Genomic DNA, 23,857 nt, shown 5'->3' with positions numbered 1-23,857 from the left:
CCCAGTGAATGGGTTGTTTTAACCCAGCGTTTGGGTTGTTTTAATCCAGTGAATGGGTTGTTTTAACCCAGCAATTGGGTTGTTTTAACCCAGAGTTTGGGTTGTTTTAACCCAGTGAATGGGTTGTTTTAACCCAGCAATTGGGTTGTTTTAATCCAGTGAATGGGTTATTTTAACCCAGCAATTGGGTTGTTTTAACCCAGAGTTTGGGTTGTTTTAACCCAGTGAATGGGTTGTTTTAACCCAGCAATTGGGTTGTTTTAACCCAGTGAATGGGTCGTTTTAACCCAGCGTTTGGGTTGTTTTAATCCAGTGAATGGGTTGTTTTAACCCAGCAATTGGGTTGTTTTAACCCAGCGTTTGGGTTGTTTTAATCCAGTGAATGGGTCGTTTTAACCCAGCGTTTGGGTTGTTTTAATCCAGTGAATGGGTTGTTTTAACCCAGCAATTGGGTTGTTTTAACCCAGTGAATGGGTTGTTTTAACCCAGCATTTGGGTTGTTTTAATCCAGTGAATGGGTTATTTTAATCCAGTGAATGGGTTATTTTAACCCAGCAATTGGGTTGTTTTAACCCAGCGTTTGGGTTGTTTTAATCCAGTGAATGGGTTGTTTTAACCCAGCAATTGGGTTGTTTTAACCCAGTGAATGGGTCGTTTTAACCCAGCATTTGGGTTGTTTTAATCCAGTGAATGGGTTATTTTAACCCAGCAATTGGGTTGTTTTAACCCAGCGTTTGGGTTGTTTTAATCCAGTGAATGGGTTGTTTTAACCCAGCAATTGGGTTGTTTTAACCCAGTGAATGGGTTGTTTTAACCCAGCAATTGGGTTGTTTTAACCCAGTGAATGGGTTGTTTTAACCCAGCAATTGGGTTGTTTTAATCCAGTGAATGGGTTATTTTAACCCAGCAATTGGGTTGTTTTAACCCAGCGTTTGGGTTGTTTTAATCCAGTGAATGGGTTGTTTTAACCCAGCAATTGGGTTGTTTTAACCCAGTGAATGGGTTGTTTTAACCCAGCAATTGGGTTGCTTTAATCCAGTGAATGGGTTGCTTTAATCCAGTGAATGGGTTGAAGGTCCAAATCAATGCAGTTTCAAATGAAGGGCTTCAGAAGCTCTGACCACTGGGTTAAATGTTTGCTTAAAACAACCCAATCGCTGGGTTAAAACAACCCATTCACTGGGTTAGTCCATTTTCAACCCAACTTGGGTTGTTTTTAAGAGTTTTTTTGGAGTGTAGATCAGATCCTCGTGTGGGATCGGTCAGAGCCTCTGAAACTGCATTGATTTGGACCTTCAGCCGTTGGTTCCCATTGAAGTCCATTTTGTGCAGAAAAATCCTGGAATGTTTTCCTCAAAAAACGTAATTTCTTTTCTACTGAAGAAAGAAAGACATGAACATCTTGGATGAGATGCGAGTAAACAATCAGGAAATCTTCATTTTGAAGTGATCGAATCCTTTAAATCTAGAGGTTCTGCCAGCTAATACCACGTTAACCCAGCATAAGGTGGTTAGTGGGCCAGCTCCACCATGCAGCTTGGCCAGCATTAAATCATCTTAGTGCGCTTTTTTCGCGCGTTTGGAGCTTTTCTTTCAGTCTGTCACACACAACCGCACATGCATTCACAGAAACAACAACTGTAGTATGAAATGTCTACAGTTCTCGAACAAAGGCACACAGATGCCCGTTGTGCGCCGTCCAGCTGTTGCGCAGCGCGTGCGTTGGGCGTGGGGTCGCGCGCTCGTACCTCCCTCAAAGCGCTCTGGGTGTGGTTTAACCGGCTGCTTTTAGGAATGGGTCACACGCACTTTTAAGAAGTCACGTCAGTTTGGAAGAGGAGTTCGACCCACCTGATGATCCTTGGCTCAATCCGCTCCACATTCATCTACCTCTGACATTACACCCATCTGCGCGCGTGCGTTTTACACTCCACAGCAGTCGCTTTTTGTAACTTCTAGTGTTTTAAAGCAGCGGTGCTGTCATTATAAAAGCCTAAATTGCACTATCGTCCTTGCTTTTTATTTTATTTTATTTTTTGCACTTGAGAGCATTTTTGTGAGGATGCATACCACCCAAAAGGACACCACTTACACCAAGATATTTGTCGGTGGTCTTCCGTATCATACGACGGATTCCAGTCTAAGGAAATATTTTGAAGTGTTTGGCGAAATTGAAGAGGCTGTGGTGATTACCGACAGACAGACCGGGAAGTCCAGGGGTTATGGATTTGTAAGTATGAAGTTGTTGCAGGCTGTCAAACGTAAACACCGTGACACAACACATTTAAAGGGCAACTCATCAGATCTAACGAAGCCGAGAAATGTTTGTGAACCTTTTAAAAATGCATTTCTTTTACTGGCTGATATTGAAACCTGTGCTGTGAAAGGGGGACGGTTCACTCAAAAAAAAAAAAAAAAAAAAGAAAGTTTCGTTTACTCACCCACCTCATGTTCTGTCGAAACGATCTTATTTTCCAGTCCTCATTCACTTTCATTATATGGCGAAAAAAATAAATAAACGTGCGACTGTCATTTCGCTTAACATTTGATCTCGTGTTACACATACGAAAGAGGTCAAGCAAATTTGGAGCAACATGTGTGTAACTTTTTTTTTGGCGTGTACGTCCCCTTTAAATATAAAACACACGGAGTATAAAGTCAAGCCGCGCGTATTGTTTATAGTGGCTGAGAATAGTAGTTTAAAGTGCACAAATGAAGACTTAATCAGGCTCTTGTTGGCTCAGCTGTCGAGTTTGACTAGAAGCACCCTGATGATAAGACTTGAGTAAACAAGCCAACTTGTAAAGTTTTGACAGCAGAACTTGGTCGATTTCACAACACAAGCCCTTTGCATGCGTTTATGCTTAAGTGACCTCTGTCTTGATTAGTTTGTTACCTAGATATCCCAAAATATGAATATGCACCAAATAATACACTCCATCTTGTGTTTAAAGCCTGATTTGGGCCAGAGGTCATGATTAACGTGATGTCTGCAATGCAACCAAATAGGGGAATTGACGCATGGGTTTGTGTTTGTTACCAGAATTAGCCTTGCATTTGTTGTTAAGTGTGTGTGTGTGTGTCTCATGCTCCACACTTCTGCTTTTCGATGTAGGTGACTATGGGGGACCGCTCCGCTGCAGATAGAGCCTGTAAGGACCCCAACCCCATCATTGACGGCAGGAAGGCCAATGTTAACCTGGCTTATCTCGGAGCCAAGCCACGGGTGATGCAGCCAGGTGAGACATGAAAATAATATTCATGAGTGGAAGCCATTGCACACACAGTGCCGTTGCTCTTTTACATATTGACACAGTGACTCCCAATAAACTGCAGATGCATTTATGCTCCAGCACTTTACCTTGTTTGTACATGCACTGATGTTTACCCAAGGTTTTCATTGCTTAATTAATTGTAAACTGACTGTAAAGGGGATTATAGATGTGATTAACTGTACTTCATGCATGCACAGACTCCGCAAACTCAGTAGTTGTGATGTTTAACTTCACCTAAAGTCATCTTTAGCAGGTGTAGTTGGGATTATTAGGGCCCTATGATTTCATAAAAACAGAATTTACTGTATAACGTGGAATATCAAACTGCAAAAATACTATTTAAATATGAATCTTGCATGTTCTACGTGTCTGTGTGTGAATGAATGGCGTAGACACACACACACACACACACACACACACACACACACACACACACACACACACACACACACACACACACACATGGTGTTTTCAGCCTCTACTGACCTCACTATATGAGGATGAATGCATGAACTTCATCTCCAGAGTCACTTCATTTTTTTTTTTAGAAAAAAAAAATCACCATATCATAAACACACAAAGACTCAAAGGTCTTCATGGCAACCCGTCAAAATTAAAGTCCTGTTTAACTTGAAGAAATTGAGACCGAAAAATATTACGGTTGTACAGTAGAATTTAGCCACGTCTGTAATAATAATAATACTAATAATGATAAATATCATGCATTTAATAGTGCTGTCAAATGGATTAATCGCAAATGTGTGTGTGCTGTTTAATTATGTATATTTGAATACACACACACATGCATGTATATATTTAATAAATATTTGCATATATATTTATATAATTTATATTATATTTAAAAATAAATATTTATATATAAATATAACACTTTTTCTTAAATATATACGCGTGTGTGTGTGTATTCAAATATACATAATATTTTGGACGTGATTAATCATTTTGGCCGCACTATTAAATTTAATTTATTAAAGGTTAATTTTTTAAGGAATAATCAGTCACATTAAATCTCTGTTGTGCAGCACTTTGTTTGGCAAAAAGTTTAATTTAATACGATTAAAAGATAAATGAATTTTGTATGCATTGATTGCCAGAAAAAATTACATACAAAACAAATGATTTCTGAAAGAAATGAAAATAATAATACAATTTGGTGGTAAAATAATTACATGTGGTGTTTTGTTTTTAAAATTAAGTTAATTAGACATGCTTTTTGATTATTAAAATGTATTTAAACCATTAAAATGGAATCCAGAAAACTTAAAACAGAAAAAAAAAAAAAATCATAAGGCCCTAATTTCTAATTTATCAATATCAAAACGCAAAAATACTATTTAAATATGAATCCTGCATGATCTGCGTGTCTGTGTGTGAATGAATAGCGCACACACACACACACACACACACACACACACACACACACACACACACACACACACACGTGGTGTTTTCAGCCTCTACCGACCTCACTATATGAGGATGAATGCATGAACTACATCTCCAGAGTCACTTCAAATCATAAACACACAAAGACTCAAAGGTCTTCATGGCAACCCGTCAAAATTAAAGTCCTGTTTAACATGAAGAAATTGAGACCGAGATATATTACGGTTGTACAGTAGAATTTAGCCACGTCTGTATTAATAATACTAACACTAATAATAATAAATAACATGCATTTAATAGTGCTGTCAAATCGATTAATCACATAATATATGTGTGTGCTGTTTAATTCTGTATATCTGAATACACACACATGCATGTATATATTTAAGAAATATTTGCATACTATATATTTATATAATTTATAGTATATATAAATATAAAAATCTATATATAAATATAACACAATTTTCTTACATATATATACGTGTGTGTGTGTATTCAATTATACATAATAATTATACACAGTACACACAATTTTTACTTGGACGCGATTAATCGCGATTAATCGTTTTGAAAGCACTATTAAATTTAATTTATTAAAGCTTTATTTTTTTAAACATTAAATATCATTAAATCTCAGTTGTGCAGCACTTTGTTTGACAAAAAGTTTAATTTCATACGATTAAAAGATAAATGAATGTTTTATGCATTGATTGCCAGGAAAATTTAAATGCACAACAAATGATTTCTGAAAGAAATGAAAAAATAATAAAATTTGGTGGTAAAATAATTACATGTGGTGGTTTGTTTTTAAGATTAAATTAATTAGACATGCTTTTTGATTATTAAAATCTATTTAAACCATTAAAATAGAATCCTATAAAACTTAAAACAGAAAAAAATATATATATAAAAAAATAAAAATGAACAAGGCCCTAATTTGTTTTAATGTTTTTTACTTTGTTTTTAAATTGTAGAAGTTACATGATTTAAATTAATTAGACATGCTTTTTGATTACTAAAATTTAATTTAACCATTCAAAATATATAACAGAATTTGTAAAAAAAAAAAAACGGATTTCATAGGGCCCTACACTCTAAAAAAAAAAAAATAGTGCTATATGGCACTGAAAGTGGTTATTGGCTCGTAATCATAGGGGAACCACTTTTAGTGCCATATAGCACCATATCTTAACAGGTTCTGTATATGGCAGCGGTGCTATATAGCGTTGAAGAACCACTGAAGCTCCAAGATTTGGTGCTATACAGCACTTAAAGTGGTTCCCATATGATTACGAGCCAAGAACCACTTTCAGTGCCATAAAGCACCATTTTTTTCAGTGTAGATTACATAATATTAGTAGTCCGAGAGCAGCAATAACATGCGGTTTAATGCGTTTGTGTGCAGGTTTCACCTTCGGCGTCCCTCAGATTCACCCAGCTTTCATCCAAAGACCTTATGGGTGAGTTACATGTGCATGTGTTGAAGGTTTAGGACCAGATTATGACATCTCGGAGGCTTTGACAAAATGTATTTGAATGCATAGACAGCCATTTCTGAATCGTATTAAATTTTTTGATGTTGAGAGAGCGAGAGAGAGTGTGTAAATGTGTGTTGCGTGTACAGTGTGTGAGTTGGACATCACAGCCTGACTCAATGTTGTTGTCTATCTTTCTCTGGTCCGACAGGCTCGATTTGGGTTAAGATAACGGGTGGTTTGAGGAATAGCTCTGAGAGCTTTGTGCAGATCTGTAGCTACAGTACCTGTAGACTCAAACACACACGGTTGAAAATGGTGATTACAGATGCATGTTGGTTTTATTTTGGTTTGGACTTTCACTTTTTTTAATAGTACATAGAGCTGTGTGTGCCTTTTTACCGTTATGAAGTGGTGTTGATAGCTTAACTGTGTGCATTTTTTTAATTTGACTGGAAAAAAGGCTGGTTTTGGGGTGTTGAGTTTCCGTGTTGTGGAGGAGTGATGACTTTGCCACGGAGCAAAGTCTGCTTCCTTTTATTTTCCTCACGTTTTTTATTGCTGGAGCTTGTGTTTTTTGATCATTTTTTGGTTTGTTTTCACCTTTTGTTGTGTTTCCTGGTGTCTTGTTATTGGAGTGAGTGCCATTTTTGTTTTGTGTGCCGTTGTTGATCCCTCTTCACGCCAAACCCAACAGCCCGACTACAAACTTGCACGTTGCGGTTTTATTTTGCTCACTGATTGGGACACATACTCACCCTTCACCGTCCTCTCCCATCTCCATTGTGTCTGTTCACTTCTCCTTCTCTTTCAGCTCTCGCTCTCTCTCTCTCTCTCTCTCTCTCTCTCTCTCTCTCTTTGCTCTGGCCCTATAAGGCGTCCTGCGGTGGATCCAGAGTCCGGAAGTTTCTCTCTCTCTGATGATGTGCTTGTCATCCATTTCTGTAGGAATTCTTAAACCAACCGGACCGTTTAAAGAGATTGTTCACCCAAAAAATGTTTAGTGGAACACCTGCAACAAAAGTGGACAATTTTTTATAATGCCAAATTCTTTTGAAGCCATACACTGAGAAAAAAAAAGAAGAAATTGTACAATTATCTTCTAAGAAATGGCACAACACATTGAATTAAACATGATATTTTCGAGTAGAAAGACTGAACTTAGCCCCGCCCACAACATTTGAGGTCTGGAAGTTCGGTCTGGACTTCATCCGTTGTGCTTAAACCAGAGCGGACCAATCAAATCATCAGCGCGGGCTTTATACAATGATGGACCGATGATCAACAGTAACGTCATCACGTCCCCAAAGAGCGCTTGGGTTGAGTTTGTTTACTAAACGGAGAACTTTGTATATGCATTCACCTTTACTATTTCTCTCAAAAATGATGATTGGTAAGTGGCCAGTGTTATATATTTTGTTAAGTACTTACAATATCCCAAATGTTTCCAACTATTTGAAAATCATGCGATGCTATTTTAACCGAGGAACCGGGACGTGTGAGGGCGTGGCCTGTCGATGACATCATATCCGCGTTCCCCTCGGTTTCCAGTTTTATTCTGCAGAAACGCTTTACTCTCATTTTCTTTCCTCGTTCGGTTGAAACACCCCATAATCACAGCCCAATGGAGCAGGAGCAGACTCATATTCTGACTAGAAGCTAACTGGTATTATCTTATAAAACATACTCCAATAACACACTAAAAAAAAGGTTCTATATAGCACCAAAAATGGTTTTTGGCTCGTAATCATAGGGGAACCTTTCTTAGTGCTATATAGCACCATATATAGTTCTTCAGAGGTTCTTCACTGGTTCTTTGACTAAGGTGCTATATAGCACCTCTGAAGGACCAAAATTGGTGCTATATACCACTAAAAAAGGTTCCCCTATGATTACGAGCCAAGAACCATTTTTGGTGCCATATAGAACCTTTTTATTTTATTTTAATTTTTTTAGAGTGAATCTTTACTCACAACCTTAAAGTCATTGTAAGTGTGATGAACAGAGAAATTTGAGGAGGTAATTGCTTAAAAAAAACATTATTTTGTGTATCTTCAGTTAATAACTTTTTTGGGTTGGTTTCTCATACAAAATAGGTTCAGAGGATTTAAAATGTCTTTACGGTGCATTTTTTGGAGCTTGGCATTAAAAATCCCCATGTCTGTTTACTATATGGAAATGAACAGCTCATGCATTCTACCTCATTTTATGTTTCTATAAAGAAAATATATGTTTTTGATGATCACCAAGAATGCATTTATTTGAGCAAAAATACAGTAATATTGTGAAATAATACACTCTCTTAATAATATAATCTCTCTTATAATCTTATCTCTTTTAAGATGTAATTTATTCCTGGGGTGCAAAGCTGAATTTTCAGCATTATTACTCCAAAAGGGTGCATTTATTAGATCAAAAATACTGTAAAAACAGTGAAATATTATTATAATGTAAAACATCTGTTCTCTGTGTGAGTATATAGTAAAGTGTAATTTATTCCTGTGATCAAAGCTGAATTTATCATCGTCTTTAGTGTCACATGATCCTTCACAAATCATTCTAATATGATGATTTGATGCTTAAGACACATTCATGAGTATTATCGATGTTGAAAACTGTTGTGCTGCTTCATATTTTAGTGGAAACTCTGATTTATTTCAGGATTCTTTGACTATAAAGTTAAAAAGCATTTATTTGGAATCTAAATATTTTGTAATGTTATGCAATACATCCTTGCTGAATAGAAAAAGTATTAAAAAATGCAGTATATATCACTCCAAAGGGCAACTTGACAATCTACTGTAAGGCTTATACAGAAGTTGTTCAGTGTGATTATTAAATCAGTGGAGGATTCCACAGCGTGTGTGTGTGTGTATGCGCGTGGGCGAGTGTGTGTGTGTGTGTCTGTGACATGCATGCATGTGTTTGCCGTGTTGTGAGCCTTTGCTGTGACAAACAAATGTCTGGATGCCACAGCCCCCTGAGCGAGCCTTCGTCACATGGCCCTGTGCGGCGTTAAGGAAAACAAGCTTCACCATTGTTTTGCACAAAGGCTGTAGTGCTGACACTGCAGTCGCATGAAGCTTTCTCTCGCTGTCACACACTCGCTCTGGGTTTAGGGGGCTGGGCCACTCCTGACATTTAGCTTCGAGATAAACTCGACAAGGCCCAACATGTCACACCTCTCATTGGTGCATTGTGCTAAAGAGGACCTATTATGGTTTTGTTACGTGTTCATCTTTCTGTAAGCAGTGTTGGGGAAAGTTACTTTGAAAAGTAATGCATTACAATATTGCGTTACTCCCTTAAAAAGTAACTAATTGATTTACTTAGTTACTTTTTAAGAAAAGTAATGCATTACAATATTGCGTTACTCCCTTAAAAAGTAACTAATTGAGTTACTTTTTAAGAAAAGTAATGCATTACAATATTGCGTTACTCCCTTAAAAAGTAACTAATTGAGTTACTTAGTTACTTTTTAAGAAAAGTAATGCATTACAATATTGCGTTACTCCCTTAAAAAGTAACTAATTGAGTTACTTAGTTACTTTTTAAGAAAAGTAATGCATTACAATATTGCGTTACTCCCTTAAAAAGTAACTAATTGAGTTACTTAGTTACTTTTTAAGAAAAGTAATGCATTACAATATTGCGTTACTCCCTTAAAAAGTAACTAATTGAGTTACTTAGTTACTTTTTAAGAAAAGTAATGCATTACAATATTGCGTTACTCCCTTAAAAAGTAACTAATTGACTTACTTTTTAAGAAAAGTAATGCATTACAATATTGCGTTACTCCCTTAAAAAGTAACTAATTGAGTTACTTAGTTACTTTTTAAGAAAAGTAATGCATTACAATATTACGTTACTCCCTTAAAAAGTAACTAATTGAGTTACTTTTGCGTTACTTTTTAAGAAAAGTAATGCGTTACGTTACTTTTGCGTTACTTTTTCTCACCTGGGCTGGGCTTGTTTTTGTTTTTTGTTTTTTATAACAAAAAAAGTTATATTTTTGTGCAACGGTAAAGACCTCTTCATACCAAAATTGAAATAATAAGTAAAAATGCAAATTCCCGCATGAACAGTAGAGGGCGCAGCTCTGGATAATGGTAGAATAGGATGCAGGAGAGAAGTTTTACCAATAAAAACAAAATCTAGTAATTTTCATCATCAAAGGTCAGCAGCAAGACATTTAATTAAATATAAAGGTAGATTATGCATAATAATAGTTGTTTTATTTAACATTTAATTATTTGAGGTTTGCATAGTACTCTGATTTTGCATTTGATTTTATTCATTTTGAGGAGGACAGAATCTTTATTGTGCAAGTGAGATGAATAAATGCTCATATTTAGTCTAGAACTACAATAACCATCATGTTCACACACACACGCCTCTGCACTTATTTTTCTCAACATGGGGGCAGGAGAGCTGTCAGTCAAATTAATGTGAAAAAGTAACTCAGATATTTTGTTGTAAATTTGAAAAGTAATGCGTTACTTTACTAGTTACTTGGAAAAAGTAATATTATTACGTAACTCAAGTTACTTGTAATGCGTTACCCCCAACACTGTCTGTAATGTTGCTGCATGAAGGGAGTTCTTCTCTATAATATCAGTGTCAGTGTTTCTGAACTCCTGAAACGCCTCCATTGTAGTCTCAGGAACCAACACGTCACAATATTCCTCATTATAATAATTCATACGTAGAATAAAGCGGCGAGGCCTGGTTGAGTTAGTTAGTAGTGTGTTGAAACCATAGATATACATAATAAAGGCTAGATGTCTCGTCCGCGCTGCTGGCCAATGGAGGTCGACGTCCACACCTGGCGGCCATTTTGTCACAATCAGCTCACTCACTCGTAACATTGTGTTTTAATGGTGCTTGCACTTTTTAAATAACCATAACTTGCTAAATTTTCTACCGATTTTCAAACTGTTTGGTTCGTTATAAACTGTAGTTATGACAATGCATACTTATGAATAATTATTCATAATTTTTTTTAAGCATCCAGAATTATAGCCACGTTAAAAACGTTGGTAAGAAACCAAACCATTTGTAAATCCGTCAAGATTTCAGCGAGATAAGAGTATTTGTGTTCAGATCACTCGCCTTACATCAGGAGCCCGCCAGAAAGCTCGCCTGTGACAAAATGGCCGCCGGTGATGATGTTAGAGACTCCGCCATAAGACATCTAGGCTTTATTATGGATCTCTATGGTTTGAAACTGCCGGTTATGGTAAGGGGCGGGACATTTCCCAAACACTAATCACAACACACCGCTCCAGCCGACCAATCAGAGCACAGTGTGCTTTTCAGAAGGAGGGGCTTCATAAAGACAGGAGCGTTACTGACAGACTGGGAAGAGAGGAGCCGCAACAATGGGAAAATAATGTTTTTTTGGAACATTTAAGCATGAAAACCTGCTCTAGTAGAGCCTAAAAACAACATCAAGACTTTGTAATAGGTCCTCTTTCAGACTTTTCTGACCTCGCCGCTGTTGGAAAAGGTAACCAAACGGTGTTGGTAGTCAAATTGGGACTGTGTAATATATGGGTCAGGTTTGAAATGTGCAAAGTCATGCCTGTTGTGCAACTTTCTTTGTAGGGCCATCATCACACACAGGGCTACATTTACTAAACAGCGCAATCCCATAAAAGCGCTGATGGGAGGGGAAAGTTCTGTGCGTGATCTACTGACGACGAGCAAATTAATGAACACACACGCAGCCGGATCATTTCATGACAATCTACCAGTTAACATAGCCTGACGTCTTCATACTCAGATTCTAGTCAGAATATGAGTCTGATTTGCTCCTTTGGGCTGTGATTATGGGGTGTTTCAACCGAACCAGGAAAGAAAATGCCTCTGCACTCAATTGGATAGACCTACAACTGGGGGAAGAAGATGAGACATCCTTTTTGAGAGAAATGGTAAAGGTGAACGCATATACAAACAAGTTCTGCGTGTCTTTAGTAAATCCTCACAAGAGTTTTTAACGCCAAACGAGGGCTGGCATTGGCGCGAGCTGTTAGTAAATCTGGCCCATAGTGTGTATGATGATCAGATGCATCTTTCCAATTCAGTCCAAAACCGGTTGAATATGCAAGTCTAGTCTCCTTGATCGTGGTTGTACAGCTGAGATCTTCACCGATGAGATGACAGCCGCTGTTTTCGAGATCTGTCGAGCGAAAGTTGACCTCGCAACCCTCACTTTTCCTGCACTCTAAAAAATGCTGGGTTAAAAACAACCCAAGTTGGGTTGAAAATGGACTAACCCAGCAATTGGGTTGTTTTAACCCAGTGAATGGGTCGTTTTAACCCAGCGGTTGGGTTAAATGTTTGCTTAAAAACAACCCAATCGCTGGGTTAGTCCATTTTCAACCCAACTTGGGTTGTTTTAACCCAGTGAATAGGTTCTTTTAATCCAGCAATTGGGTTGTTTTAACCCAGTGAATGGGTTGTTTTAACTCAGCGGTTGGGTTAAATGTTTGCTTTAAAAACAACTCAATCGCTGGGTTAGTCCATTTTCAACCCAACTTGGGTTGTTTTAACTCAGTGAATGGGTTGTTTTAACCCAGTGAATGGGTTGTTTTAACCTAGCGAATGAGTCGTTTTAACCGAGCGGTTGGGTTAAATGTTTGCTTAAAAACAACTCAATCGCTGGTTTAGTCCGTTTTCAACCCAACTTGGGTTGTTTTAACCCAGCAATTGGGTTGTTTTAACCCAGCAATTGGGTTGTTTTAACCTAGCAATTGGGTTGTTTTAACCTAGCAATTGGGTTGTTTTAACCCAGTGAATGGGTTGTTTTAACCCAGTGAATGGGTTGTTTTAACCCAGCGGTTGGGTTAAATGTTTGCTTAAAAACAACCCAATCGCTGAGTTAGTCCATTTTCAACCCAACTTGGGTTGTTTTTTAACCCAGCATTTTTTAGAGTGTGGGCTGCTGTAGAGAAATGGAGCATTGTTGAGTAGCTCAGTAACAACAAATATTTTTAATCTTTATTTTAGAGAACCTGATCACCAGTTCTATGTATAAATCCATTTGTTTTATTTTTTCAAGTCATGTGAAACAAGATGCATCACTTGACCGATAAAGGTGAAATCTTTTTGCACTCTAGTAACAGAGGGAGCAGAAAATAGCGTCCAGCCCTCGCTGTCACTCACTGGGATCTTCAGCTGTGCTTTATTTAACTCTAAAGTGGTTGCACAAGATTTCTCTGCTTGCTCAGTGGTATGAATCCCAATGTTCTAACAATAACAGACCAGTCTAATATTGGACTACGTTTGATATTTCTGAGTGTGTGTGTGTGTGATTTTGTTTTTGTGTTGATGCCTGTGCAGGTTGAACGTGATCTCCATGTTCTAGAAGTGTGTATTCACTGTTGTTATTTTGTGTATGGTAGTCAATATTAACACAATCCCTGCTGTCACCTCAGGCTGGCAAGGCATCTATGAAAGGTTTCATAGGAGCATCTTTGCCCTGAGAGAGAAAAAGGAAGGTTTTATATTTCATTCCTCTCATTTATGGCGTTCTGTGAGTGGTTGTGTTGTTTTGAGTTGATGTGGGTAATACGTACTGTTGCTCTTTATTTCTTGACGCCTGTGTTATGCTTATTTTCTTTAATTTGGGGCAGAGGTTTTTTGAGTTTGGTCAGGTTTGATTGATATAATGGTGTGCTACAAATAGGGTTGCCATGATAGAAACATTCTCTCACTTTTCCATGAAATATTGGACGTAATTAGTCTTAAAGGAACACGCCACTATTTTTGAAAATAGGCTCATTTCCCATCTCCCCTAGAGTTAAACAGTTGAGTTTTACCGTTTCCCAATCCATTCAGCCGATCTCTCCGGTTCTGGCTGTAACACTTTTAGCATAGCATAGCTTAGCATAGATCATTGAATCTGATTAGACCGTTAGCATCTCGCTCAAAAAAATTAACAAAGAGTTTTGATATTTTTCCTGTTTAAAACCTGACTCTTCTGTAGTTACATCGTGTACTAGCCTAGCTTAGCACAAAGACTGGAGGTAAATGGCTCCAGCTAGCCTAGCTTAGCACAAAGACTGGAGGTAAATGGCTCCAGCTAGCCGACTGCTCAATAAGTGACAAAATAACACCAACATTTTCCTATTTCCATGTTGTGATGTGAATAGTTACATTGTGTATTAAGACAGATGTGTATTGGAGCGGGCGGTTTGAACAGGAGGGGTTACATATGCTAAAAGTGCTACCGCCAGACCCAGAGATCGTCTGAATGGATTGGAAAACGGTTAAACTCAACTATTTAACCCTTGGGGAGTTTGGAAACGAGCCTATTTTCAAAAATAGCGGCGTGTTCCTTTAAAACACCATCTAAAAATCCTTGTGGTGTAACTTCCATACATGCCAAAGTAGATTTCATTACAATTTTTTCATGAGAATTTCTTTCCCTCAATTCTCACAGTCTTCTATAATATAGTTTAGGGATGCACCGATATGATAATTTTGGCCGATACCGATAACCGATAATTCTTTATATCTCAAAGCCGATAACCGATATATTAACCGATTAATCTAAATCCAACTTTTTATATAATTTTTAAGAGCCTGATTACAAAAACAAAAGTCTCTCCATTAAAAGCATGTCCCAAAAACACAAATATAATGTTCTCATTATGATTTTATGTAGCCGATATGACAGACATGTTGCACTTTACTGTATTTTCCTTTTTTAAAGTGAATTCAATCATATTTCAAGCAATTCAAAACCATCATGGTGAACAGTGCGCATCTGAAATGTCTCAATCCATTATTTATCAGCTATAATCAGAGGTGGACAGTAACTAAGTACATTTATTTGAGTAATGTACTTAAGTATACTTTTTGAGTATCTGTACTTTCCTTGAGTAGTATTTTTTCTGGTAACTTATGACTTTTACTTCACTACATTTGAAAGACAAATATCGTACTTTTTACTCCACTACATTTCTATCAAGGCCCTCGAAGTAGAAAGTCGTAGCTGCTTTGAAAGTCAGTGGATGATTTGTTTTCTTCTTTAAAATGTGATTTGTTTTTTTTGTTTTTTGCGGACAGCCTATCAGTAATCACTCTTGTAGGATCACATGAAGTTCAATGATTTCCAAGTATTTTTTGAACACCAATCAATTGATGGCAAAATAGAAGGCGGCAGTTCCCAGACGCAATGCGCGCAAACATATTTAAAAGTTAAAATTCAGAAGAGCAGACGTGGATAAGTCTGAAAAAGTGCGACGACACTAAAAGTGCACACAGAAAGCTGCCTCTCAGACGCCAGACCACAAGAACTGAATTTTAGTCTATTGAATCTACTAAAATCTTATTATAGTCAATTAAAACTAAAACAATTCAGATGCCTAACCTTTCTTTTCTAGTATGATTTTGACTTTGATAAGAGCTTTGTAACTTTTAAACAAGTATTTAAATGAGGTATGCTGGCATGTCAGATGGAGAATGACTGGCGTAAACCACCATGATGGAACAGCGTGCATTCATACAACAATGCAACAATAATAAAATAATGCGTTTACTTTTACTTTTGATACTTAAGTACTTTTAAAAGCAAGTACTTCTGTACTTTTACTTAAGTAAAAATCTATCTTTACAACTTTCACTTGTAATGTTAAACCAATAGTACTTTTACTTTTACTCAAGTAATGAAGTTGTGTACTTTGTCCACCTCTGGCTATAATATATATATATATATATATATCTGCCAAATTTTCTTATCGGCCCGATCAAAAATGAATGGGCTGATACCGATATGGTGGCCGATATATCGTGCATTCCTAATATAGTTGCATTGATAGTGAGTTATTGGTGATCCCATGTGTTCTGTCATCCCAGAACTCATTTAAAAAGTTCTCACCCGCCTGTTTAGTGCAGACAGTAAATGTGAAAAGCGCTCTGAAAGTGCAACGGGGTACGTAATGAAAGGCAGAATGGGCTCATTGTTCCTGATTGCTTATTTAATCAAAACTCCCCTCTGTGTTTGCTGTCCAGCCTGAGGCTCATTGTCTAAGTGTGGAGGGGGAAACAGCCAGCAACGTCCCTTTTTGAAAACTGTCCAGCTGTCAAAGTAGCCCTGACATATTCACAATGCTCCCCTCATCTCCTCTGCGCCTCCCCTGGGTCCTGCCTTCCCTCGGTTCACAGGACGGACGCCGGGATGTTGAGCGCATGTGACTTTTAGCACGGCTTCAGCTGCCCATAGTAGTGGCCAAAAGTGATGTCCGGCCTAGGAGATTTGACATCTTCACCCTTTATTAAAGCATTATTAAAAGTTGTGTAAGCATATTGTGTAGTTGTGCTTGTTTTATTTGTGATAATACCGCAATGAGACGTGCCAAATTGGTTGCCATGCTTAGAAATTACGAACGAAAACAAAAGAGAACCAACAAAATATTAATAACTGATTGTTATACTGTTTTTCCTCTGAGCTTTTTGTTTTTAAATGCAATTTTTTTAGCTGTAGTTTGCCAATTAATTTTAATAAGATAAATACCTTAACCAAGTTTAGTGTTTTGTTCTTCCCTCATATTTAAAAAATGTAAAATATTTTCATGGTTTAATAAAAAAAGTCCCGCCGGACATCACTTTATATGTAATCCCGACCAGCCTGACATGGCAACAGTGGCTTAGCCAATGGTGTGACTTTGGAGGCGGAGCATCTGGTTGTTTGACCAATCACAAACGGATTTAACTTAAATTAAGTTTATAAACTTTCAACCTTAAATATGTTAACACTGGCTATCATTTCTCTGTTTGTTTAAAGGGATGGCTCACCCCAAAATTAAAATCCTGGCTTTAATTACTCCCACTCATGTTTCAAACCCGTAAATCCATTGACAGCTACGCAACTACCACTTTGACACTCCAAAAAGATTGTTAAACTAATCCATATGAATTGAGTGGGTTAGTCCATATGTTCTGAAAAAACACAATGGCTTTATATGATGAACAGATTGAATTTGGGTTTTTATTCACAAATAAATATTCATCAATGCACACATCAGTTGTGGTAAACAGAAGCTCAAGTATGTTCGCTTGAGGTGCAAGAACCTCAACAATCGTGTTACGCATCACGTTCGAGCTTGGCGAGAACCAATGAGGTTCATTCTCGTGTTACGCATCACGTTCGAGCTTCTCGAGAACCAATGAGGTTCATTCTCGTGTTACGCATCACGTTCGAGCTTCTCGAGAACCAATGAGGTTCATTCTCGTGTTACGCATCACGTTCGAGCTTCTCGAGAACCAATGAGGTTCATTCTCGTGTTACGCATCACGTTCGAGCTTCGGCGAGAACCAATGAGGTTCATTCTCGTGTTACGCATCACGTTCGAGCTTCTCGAGAACCAATGAGGTTCATTCTCGTGTTACGCATCACGTTCGAGCTTCTCGAGAACCAATGAGGTTCATTCTCGTGTTACGCATCACGTTCGAGCTTCTCGAGAACCAATGAGGTTCATTCTAGTGTTACGCATCACGTTCGAGCTTCTCGAGAACCAATGAGGTTCATTCTCGTGTTACGCATCACGTTCGAGCTTCGGCGAGAACCAATGAGGTTCATTCTCGTGTTACGCATCACGTTCGAGCTTCTCGAGAACCAATGAGGTTCGGTTGAGCTTCTGTTTATGTTCACTGATCAATGTTAAAATGGGAATAAAAGCCTAAATTCAATCTGTTCATCATATTAAAGCGATTGTGTCTCTTCAGTAAATTTGGACGATTTGACGAGTGTCCAAGTGGTAGTTGCGTAGCTGTCAATGGAGGGTCCGATATCACTCAGATTTCATCAAAAAGATCTTCATTTGTGTTCCAAAGATGAACGAAAGTCTTGTGGGTTTGGAACGACATGAGGGCGAGTAATCAATGACAGGATTTTAATTTTTTGGGTGAGCTATCCCTTTAAGCACCTAGACAAACCCTACATAGCAACATATAAGTTTGTCTGCGTCCCAATTCGCCTACTTATACTACGTCCTAAAAGTATGTACTCTTTTTGTGAAGAAAAAGTACATTCTTTTGAGTGTGTAGCAGAAAAGTATGCAAGCTTTGGGACGTACTACTTCGTCATCTTTAACGGACTCTGTTGCTTAGTTATGAGTTTAAACTGCCCTGTCAATCATCGTCACAGTTCAAATCCTCCACATTCAATTTAATTTCCTACCGTATCGGAGAGAAATATAGTCGCACGTTGATCTGCCAATCGTGGGTCTTTAATGTAGAGACTCCTCTCATGTGTTTGCAAAGTTAATGGCCAAACGTATCATTACAAAAGTTCTCAATGCTGTTGCAGGTGAAATATAATGTGGCTAACATTGAATAAATATATTTTCGTCAGGTTAAATACTGATAATTGCTCACTCAAGCCCCTTTATCTAATCCTCTCTACTTAGCCGTCAGACTCGCGTAACCGTCATGTTTGTAGTTTTTTAACACTTTTTATCCGCGGTTGTAGTTTTCGCAATGGGTTGTGGGCAATATCAGCCGTTAGAGTGCGCATCGATCTGCACTTCGAATTCTGACCGGAAATAGTAGACCATCCGGGAATCTTTGGAATACTCTTTTCAACATACTACGATTTGGGACATAGTTATTTTTTCGAATGGAGACAGAGCGTATTTAGGCCACGCCCACACCAGGGGGGAAAACAATCCAATGCTCTCCATTGACTTTGCATTGTGTGAGGCTGCGTCATTGTCATTTCGGACTTATAACAAAAAACAGAACAATGTCTAAAAGCTTATATGTGACAGTGTACAGCAAAAAGTTTTTATAAGCTGTCGACCCAAAAAAACAAGCGTTTAAGAAGATAAAAGTGGATACAGGCAATACGAAGTGACCCTTCAGCAGGATGAATGGGTAAATTTTGGGATTCTGACACTGTGTGTCTCAGTATGTCTATGTGTGCAGTAAACATTTTGTCACTGTTAAGTCAAATATCAAAATGTCCGTTTTATATATGATATTTCCTGTCGTTGATTACGTTCCCCTCTAGTCGTCGTAGTTATCAGTGTAATATGACCCGCGCGCTCTGTCTCAATGGCCTGAATCCACTTTTTTGTACTTAAACGCTCGATTTTTGGGTCAACAGCTTATAAAAACGTCTGGGTTTTTGCTTCTGGGTTTTGTTTAGCTTGTTTGCTGTACACCTTGTCACATATCAGCTTTTATACATTGTTCAGTTTTTTGTTATAAGTCCGAAATGACAAAAAGGCCGCTTCATGCAATGCAAAGTCAATGGTTTGATTGTTCCCCCCCCCCGGTGGGCGTGGTCTTCAGATTATGACGCGTGTCGCTCTGTCTCTATGCTATTTAGTACGAATAGAATGCGAATTGGGACGCAGCATGAGTTTGGGGCGTCTGTTTGTTAGGCAAAATGATAATTATGTGTTGCACGGTTGCACTGAGAGAGATCTATTTTGGCAACCTTATATCTCTAATAATCACTAGCTGGCATTTCCTTGGTGTTACTGAATTTTGGAAATTGGGTGCTTGAGCGCGCTGTGATTTGTGTGTTTGAAGCGTCCGTGATGCTATGCTAACGTGCTCTTGTGTTTGTCTCTCGCAGGATCCCTACTCACTATGTGTACCCGCAGGCCTTCATGCAGCCCAGCATGGTGATCCCTCACATCCAGCCAGCGGCGACCTCTGCCACCGCATCCTCGCCCTACATCGACTACACGGGCGCAGCTTACGCACAATACGCCAGCGCTGCCACTGCGGCGGCGGCGGCGGCCTATGAGCAGTACCCGTACGCCGCCTCTCCCGCCGCGACCGGCTATGTAGCGACCGCGGGCTACGGCTACGCCATGCAACAACCGCTGGCAACCGCGGCCCCGGGGACAGCAGCCGCCGCGGCCGCCGCTTTTGGGCAATACCAGCCCCAGCAACTCCAAGCCGAACGGATGCAATAGCAACCAAAGAGGCGGGACGCCCATGGAGTCGATGCCCAGCGAATGCTACTAGAAGAGGAGGAGGATGGAGATGAAGATAGTTGCTGGTTGTGGGTTGATTGCAAGAGGAGGAGGACGAGGGAGGGGGATAGTAATTGGTAGAGAGATTGTTAGTAAGATGGGAACTACATTGCTTTCCAACTTGCTGTGATTTAAAGAAAACAAAACATCAAAACCAAAAAAAAAAAAACAAGATCGCAGAAAAGGACGGAATCTAGCTTTTTACTCTTGTTATCTTTATTACTATAATTAATATTAGAGTAGGATATTTATTGCGGAAGGAGCGAACTAATCACTGTGGTAGACGAAACCTGAAGTCCCGATGCTGTCATTTAATAATGTAGGCGACAATGTCCCGCATTGTTTTGATTCTAGGGCCCCTTTATATATTTATTCTCATTTTTTTTGAGGGCTCTTTGTTCAGTCGTCGTTTCTCCTCAAGTGCATTTTGTTTTGTTTTTATCATCAGGGAGCATTTTTCTTTCCAGCGAATTCGAAAAAAAACGACAAACTCTGCCAATCAGGGATAGTAGACCTAACTTGTGGCGACGGAAATGGAGAAAGATCCAGTGTTTTTTTTTTTTGTGAACTACCTTTTTATCTTATCTGATGCTGAATGTCCCCCAACTTTCTCGGACTCCTGCATTGACCTATGCAAAGCAAACGGGGGGGACGAAACGAAGCGCAGGAATGGGAGGGATTTTTTCTTTCGCTCCCTCACGAAATGGGCATCGAACAATTTGGAGGTACTCTCAAAAAAAAAAAAAAAAAAAAAAAAAAGACTGAGATGTGTTGTATTATATGCTTACAGAAACACACACGGACTAACATGTACACCGTTACACGCAAATTTAAGTGTTGATGTCTGTCTGTGCGCAAGGGAGACGCATTACACACACACACACACACACATATAAAGTAGGGAATAAACCATGGGGCATTGCTCAGTATTAGTACGAGAATCAGGGAGCAACTGCCGCGTTGGAAGGAACACACACACACACACACACACAGATCAGTGGTACGTCGAGCTGTCGCCGTTTCATCCCTGGACCCCGTTTGGGATCGGGCCCTGCTCCGGGTCTGTCTTCTTATCCCAGAAGGAGGATGAGGACAGACCTGTGGAGATCTTTGATAAGAGAGGAGGCTCTGGTCTTTACATGTTCACTGAGCACCAGCACACTTACTAAGGTCTAATGTATTTCAACGAGCGACTCTTTACACAACAGCACTATAAGCGAAAGGATCCGAGGGTTCTTTGTGTGCCTTACATTTGTAATGCTATTTAAAGAGATCTGCTATTTAAGATATTTATTTTGAGTTATGTTGCGCTCTAAGATCACCGACTTAGAAGCGGTACTGTATGGATATAATGTATTCATCTCATGGCATATTATTATTATAAGTTATTGAGTAGGCTTAGTTGTAGTATTATTAACATACTCAACCAAAAGTGTTGTTGTAGGACTTATTTAAAAATGCAATTCTGTATGTGCACTGTACAATTCTCCTTTTTTTTTTCTTTTCTCAATACATTTGGAATTTTAGAACATGACATTAAATATCGGCTATCGTATGACATTTTGTTTTATTGCAGGTTGTTTTTGGGCATGTTATCATATCCAGGACACACAAAAAAAGACGGAAGGGACATGCTGCTTCATACACTAGAATGTATTGTCAATGTCGAGGATGGATGCTGTGCTTTATTGCTTTAAATATGCATCAGATGGGCTATTTTACACTGTTGAGAATTTTTATACTTGAACTCTTTCTTACAAGGGAAAATATGAAGAAGAAGAAAAATCCATAACAACACCAAACGGACACATTTTTCATTGTCACTGGATTTGGGCATGTAAAGTGTTATTGACTATTTAAATACGGACGTTCTGTAGGTATTTAAGCCTTATTTCAGATTTTCAACACTATTTACTCTAAATGGAAATAAAAAGGTTCTATATTTAAACCTTAAACGCTTTGTTCATTGCACAGATTGTTTGCATGCTGTGAGATTGTTGTATTGTGCACACATTGAGCGGGTTAAAGTGCTGATGTTTGCTTTAGACAGGCGCTCGTGTGTTTCTCGTGTTAAAAGAAGCAGGTATTCTCAGAGTGTAAACACACACGCCGTCGCTTCTCCTCGCCACACACAGAGATGCTTCTTTATGACTGTGTTTATGCTGGGTTGTGATGTGACACATTTAGCTGGCCTGGACTCTGCCTGTCCTAACATTGCTCCATAATTGAGGAATATTCCAGCTTCAGTACGAGTTAAATTGACGGATGGCTTTTGTGTTGATTAGCAGGGAAATATATATTTCGACTTCTTTTAAAAAAAGCATTTAGGCCAATTTATGGAGACACGTTTTTGAGGATTTAAACGTTTTTTTTTAATGTTAATCAACATTATGATTTGATCACATTTTTAGCTTATACATTTATAACAGTACTTACATTATTTCTTCTGTTAAAACTGGTGTAATGTTGATTACTACAACAAAAACTTTTTAAATTAAATTACATTAAATCGTATATTACATTAAATCGTATATTACATTAAATCGTATATTACATTAAATCGTATATTACATTAAATCGTATATTAATTACATTAAATCAAAGTATATTACATTAAATTATATATTATATTAAATATATTAAATCATATGAAAATTATATTAAATTATATTATATTAATCATATTAAATTAAAGTATTAAATTAAATTATAATTTATTATATTATAGTAAATTATATTGAATCAATAAATTTTATGAAATCTCATTAAATTAAATCATATTAAATTATATTATATTAAAATATATTAAATCATTATATAAAATCATATTATATTAAATCATATTAAATTTTATTAAATCATATTATATTAAATCATATTAAATTCAATTATATTAAATTCAATTATATTAGATAAAAAAAATATTATATTAATTCTATTCTATTATATTAATTTAAATCATATTATATTAAATCCTATATTAAATTATATTCGATTAATTATATTATATACACACACACACACACACACACACACACACACACACACACACACACACACACACACACACACACACACACACACACACACACACACACACACACACACACACACACACACACACACACACACACACACACACACACACACACACACACACACACACACACACACACACACACACACACACACACACACACACACACACACACACACACACACACACACACACACACACACACAAACAAACATCAAGGTTATGTTGAAGCACTACAAAGGAAGTGAATGGGAAAAAATGTCAGGATTTAAAATCAGAAATGTGACATTTTAAATTGTATAAAAGCATGCGTCAATTCTTTGTTTAAACTCATGTATTTGAGCTGTAGAGATGCTTAAATCCCTCTTTTTACAGTTGTTTTATGGTTGTAAAACTGGACTTGACTTCACACAGAAAAGCAGTTTTTCTTGCACATTAAAAAAGATTGAGCCAGTTCACTTCCAGTGTGATAATCAAATGCTGTCGATCGAGACGCTTTACCAAACCTGTAGAACTGAGAATATTCTTTTGAGGAAATATGTTCATAATTCAAACTAATCCTGAAAGTTTAAGTGAGAGCATGGAGACGTGTTGAATAAACATACTTGATTAAGAGTTGACCACTGTTGGATAATGAATGTGTGTGTAAACACATGTCGACAG

The 23,857-nt window shown here is 37.8% G+C and overlaps 1 protein-coding gene across 1 annotated transcript; it reads left to right on the top strand.

Annotated features, from left to right (window-relative positions):
- The first annotated feature begins 1,771 nt into the window (after window positions 1–1,771).
- Window positions 1,772–22,112, top strand: rbm24a (RNA binding motif protein 24a). The gene is made up of 4 exons (XM_079829179.1): window positions 1,772–2,230; window positions 3,116–3,239; window positions 6,091–6,145; window positions 19,752–22,112. Exons 1-4 carry the CDS (start codon window positions 2,063–2,065, stop codon window positions 20,095–20,097), a joined length of 693 nt encoding a protein of 230 aa, XP_079685305.1. The 5' UTR covers window positions 1,772–2,062; the 3' UTR covers window positions 20,098–22,112.
- The last annotated feature ends 1,745 nt before the right edge of the window (window positions 22,113–23,857 follow it).

Source organism: Gobio gobio (genome assembly GCF_949357685.1).
Source record: "Gobio gobio genome assembly, chromosome: 11".
In the NCBI taxonomy this organism is placed as follows: domain Eukaryota; kingdom Metazoa; phylum Chordata; class Actinopteri; order Cypriniformes; family Gobionidae; genus Gobio; species Gobio gobio.
Note: the sequence above shows the minus strand (reverse complement) of the source record. Positions and strands in the feature narration are given on the sequence as shown.

Coding starts and splice junctions, on each gene's coding strand:
- rbm24a (XM_079829179.1), top strand. CDS start 2,063: ATGCATACCACCCAAAAGGACACCACTTACACCAAGATATTTGTCGGT. Junction 3,240..6,090: donor GCCACGGGTGATGCAGCCAG/GTGAGACATGAA, acceptor GTTTGTGTGCAG/GTTTCACCTTCGGCGTCCCT. Junction 6,146..19,751: donor TTCATCCAAAGACCTTATGG/GTGAGTTACATG, acceptor TGTCTCTCGCAG/GATCCCTACTCACTATGTGT.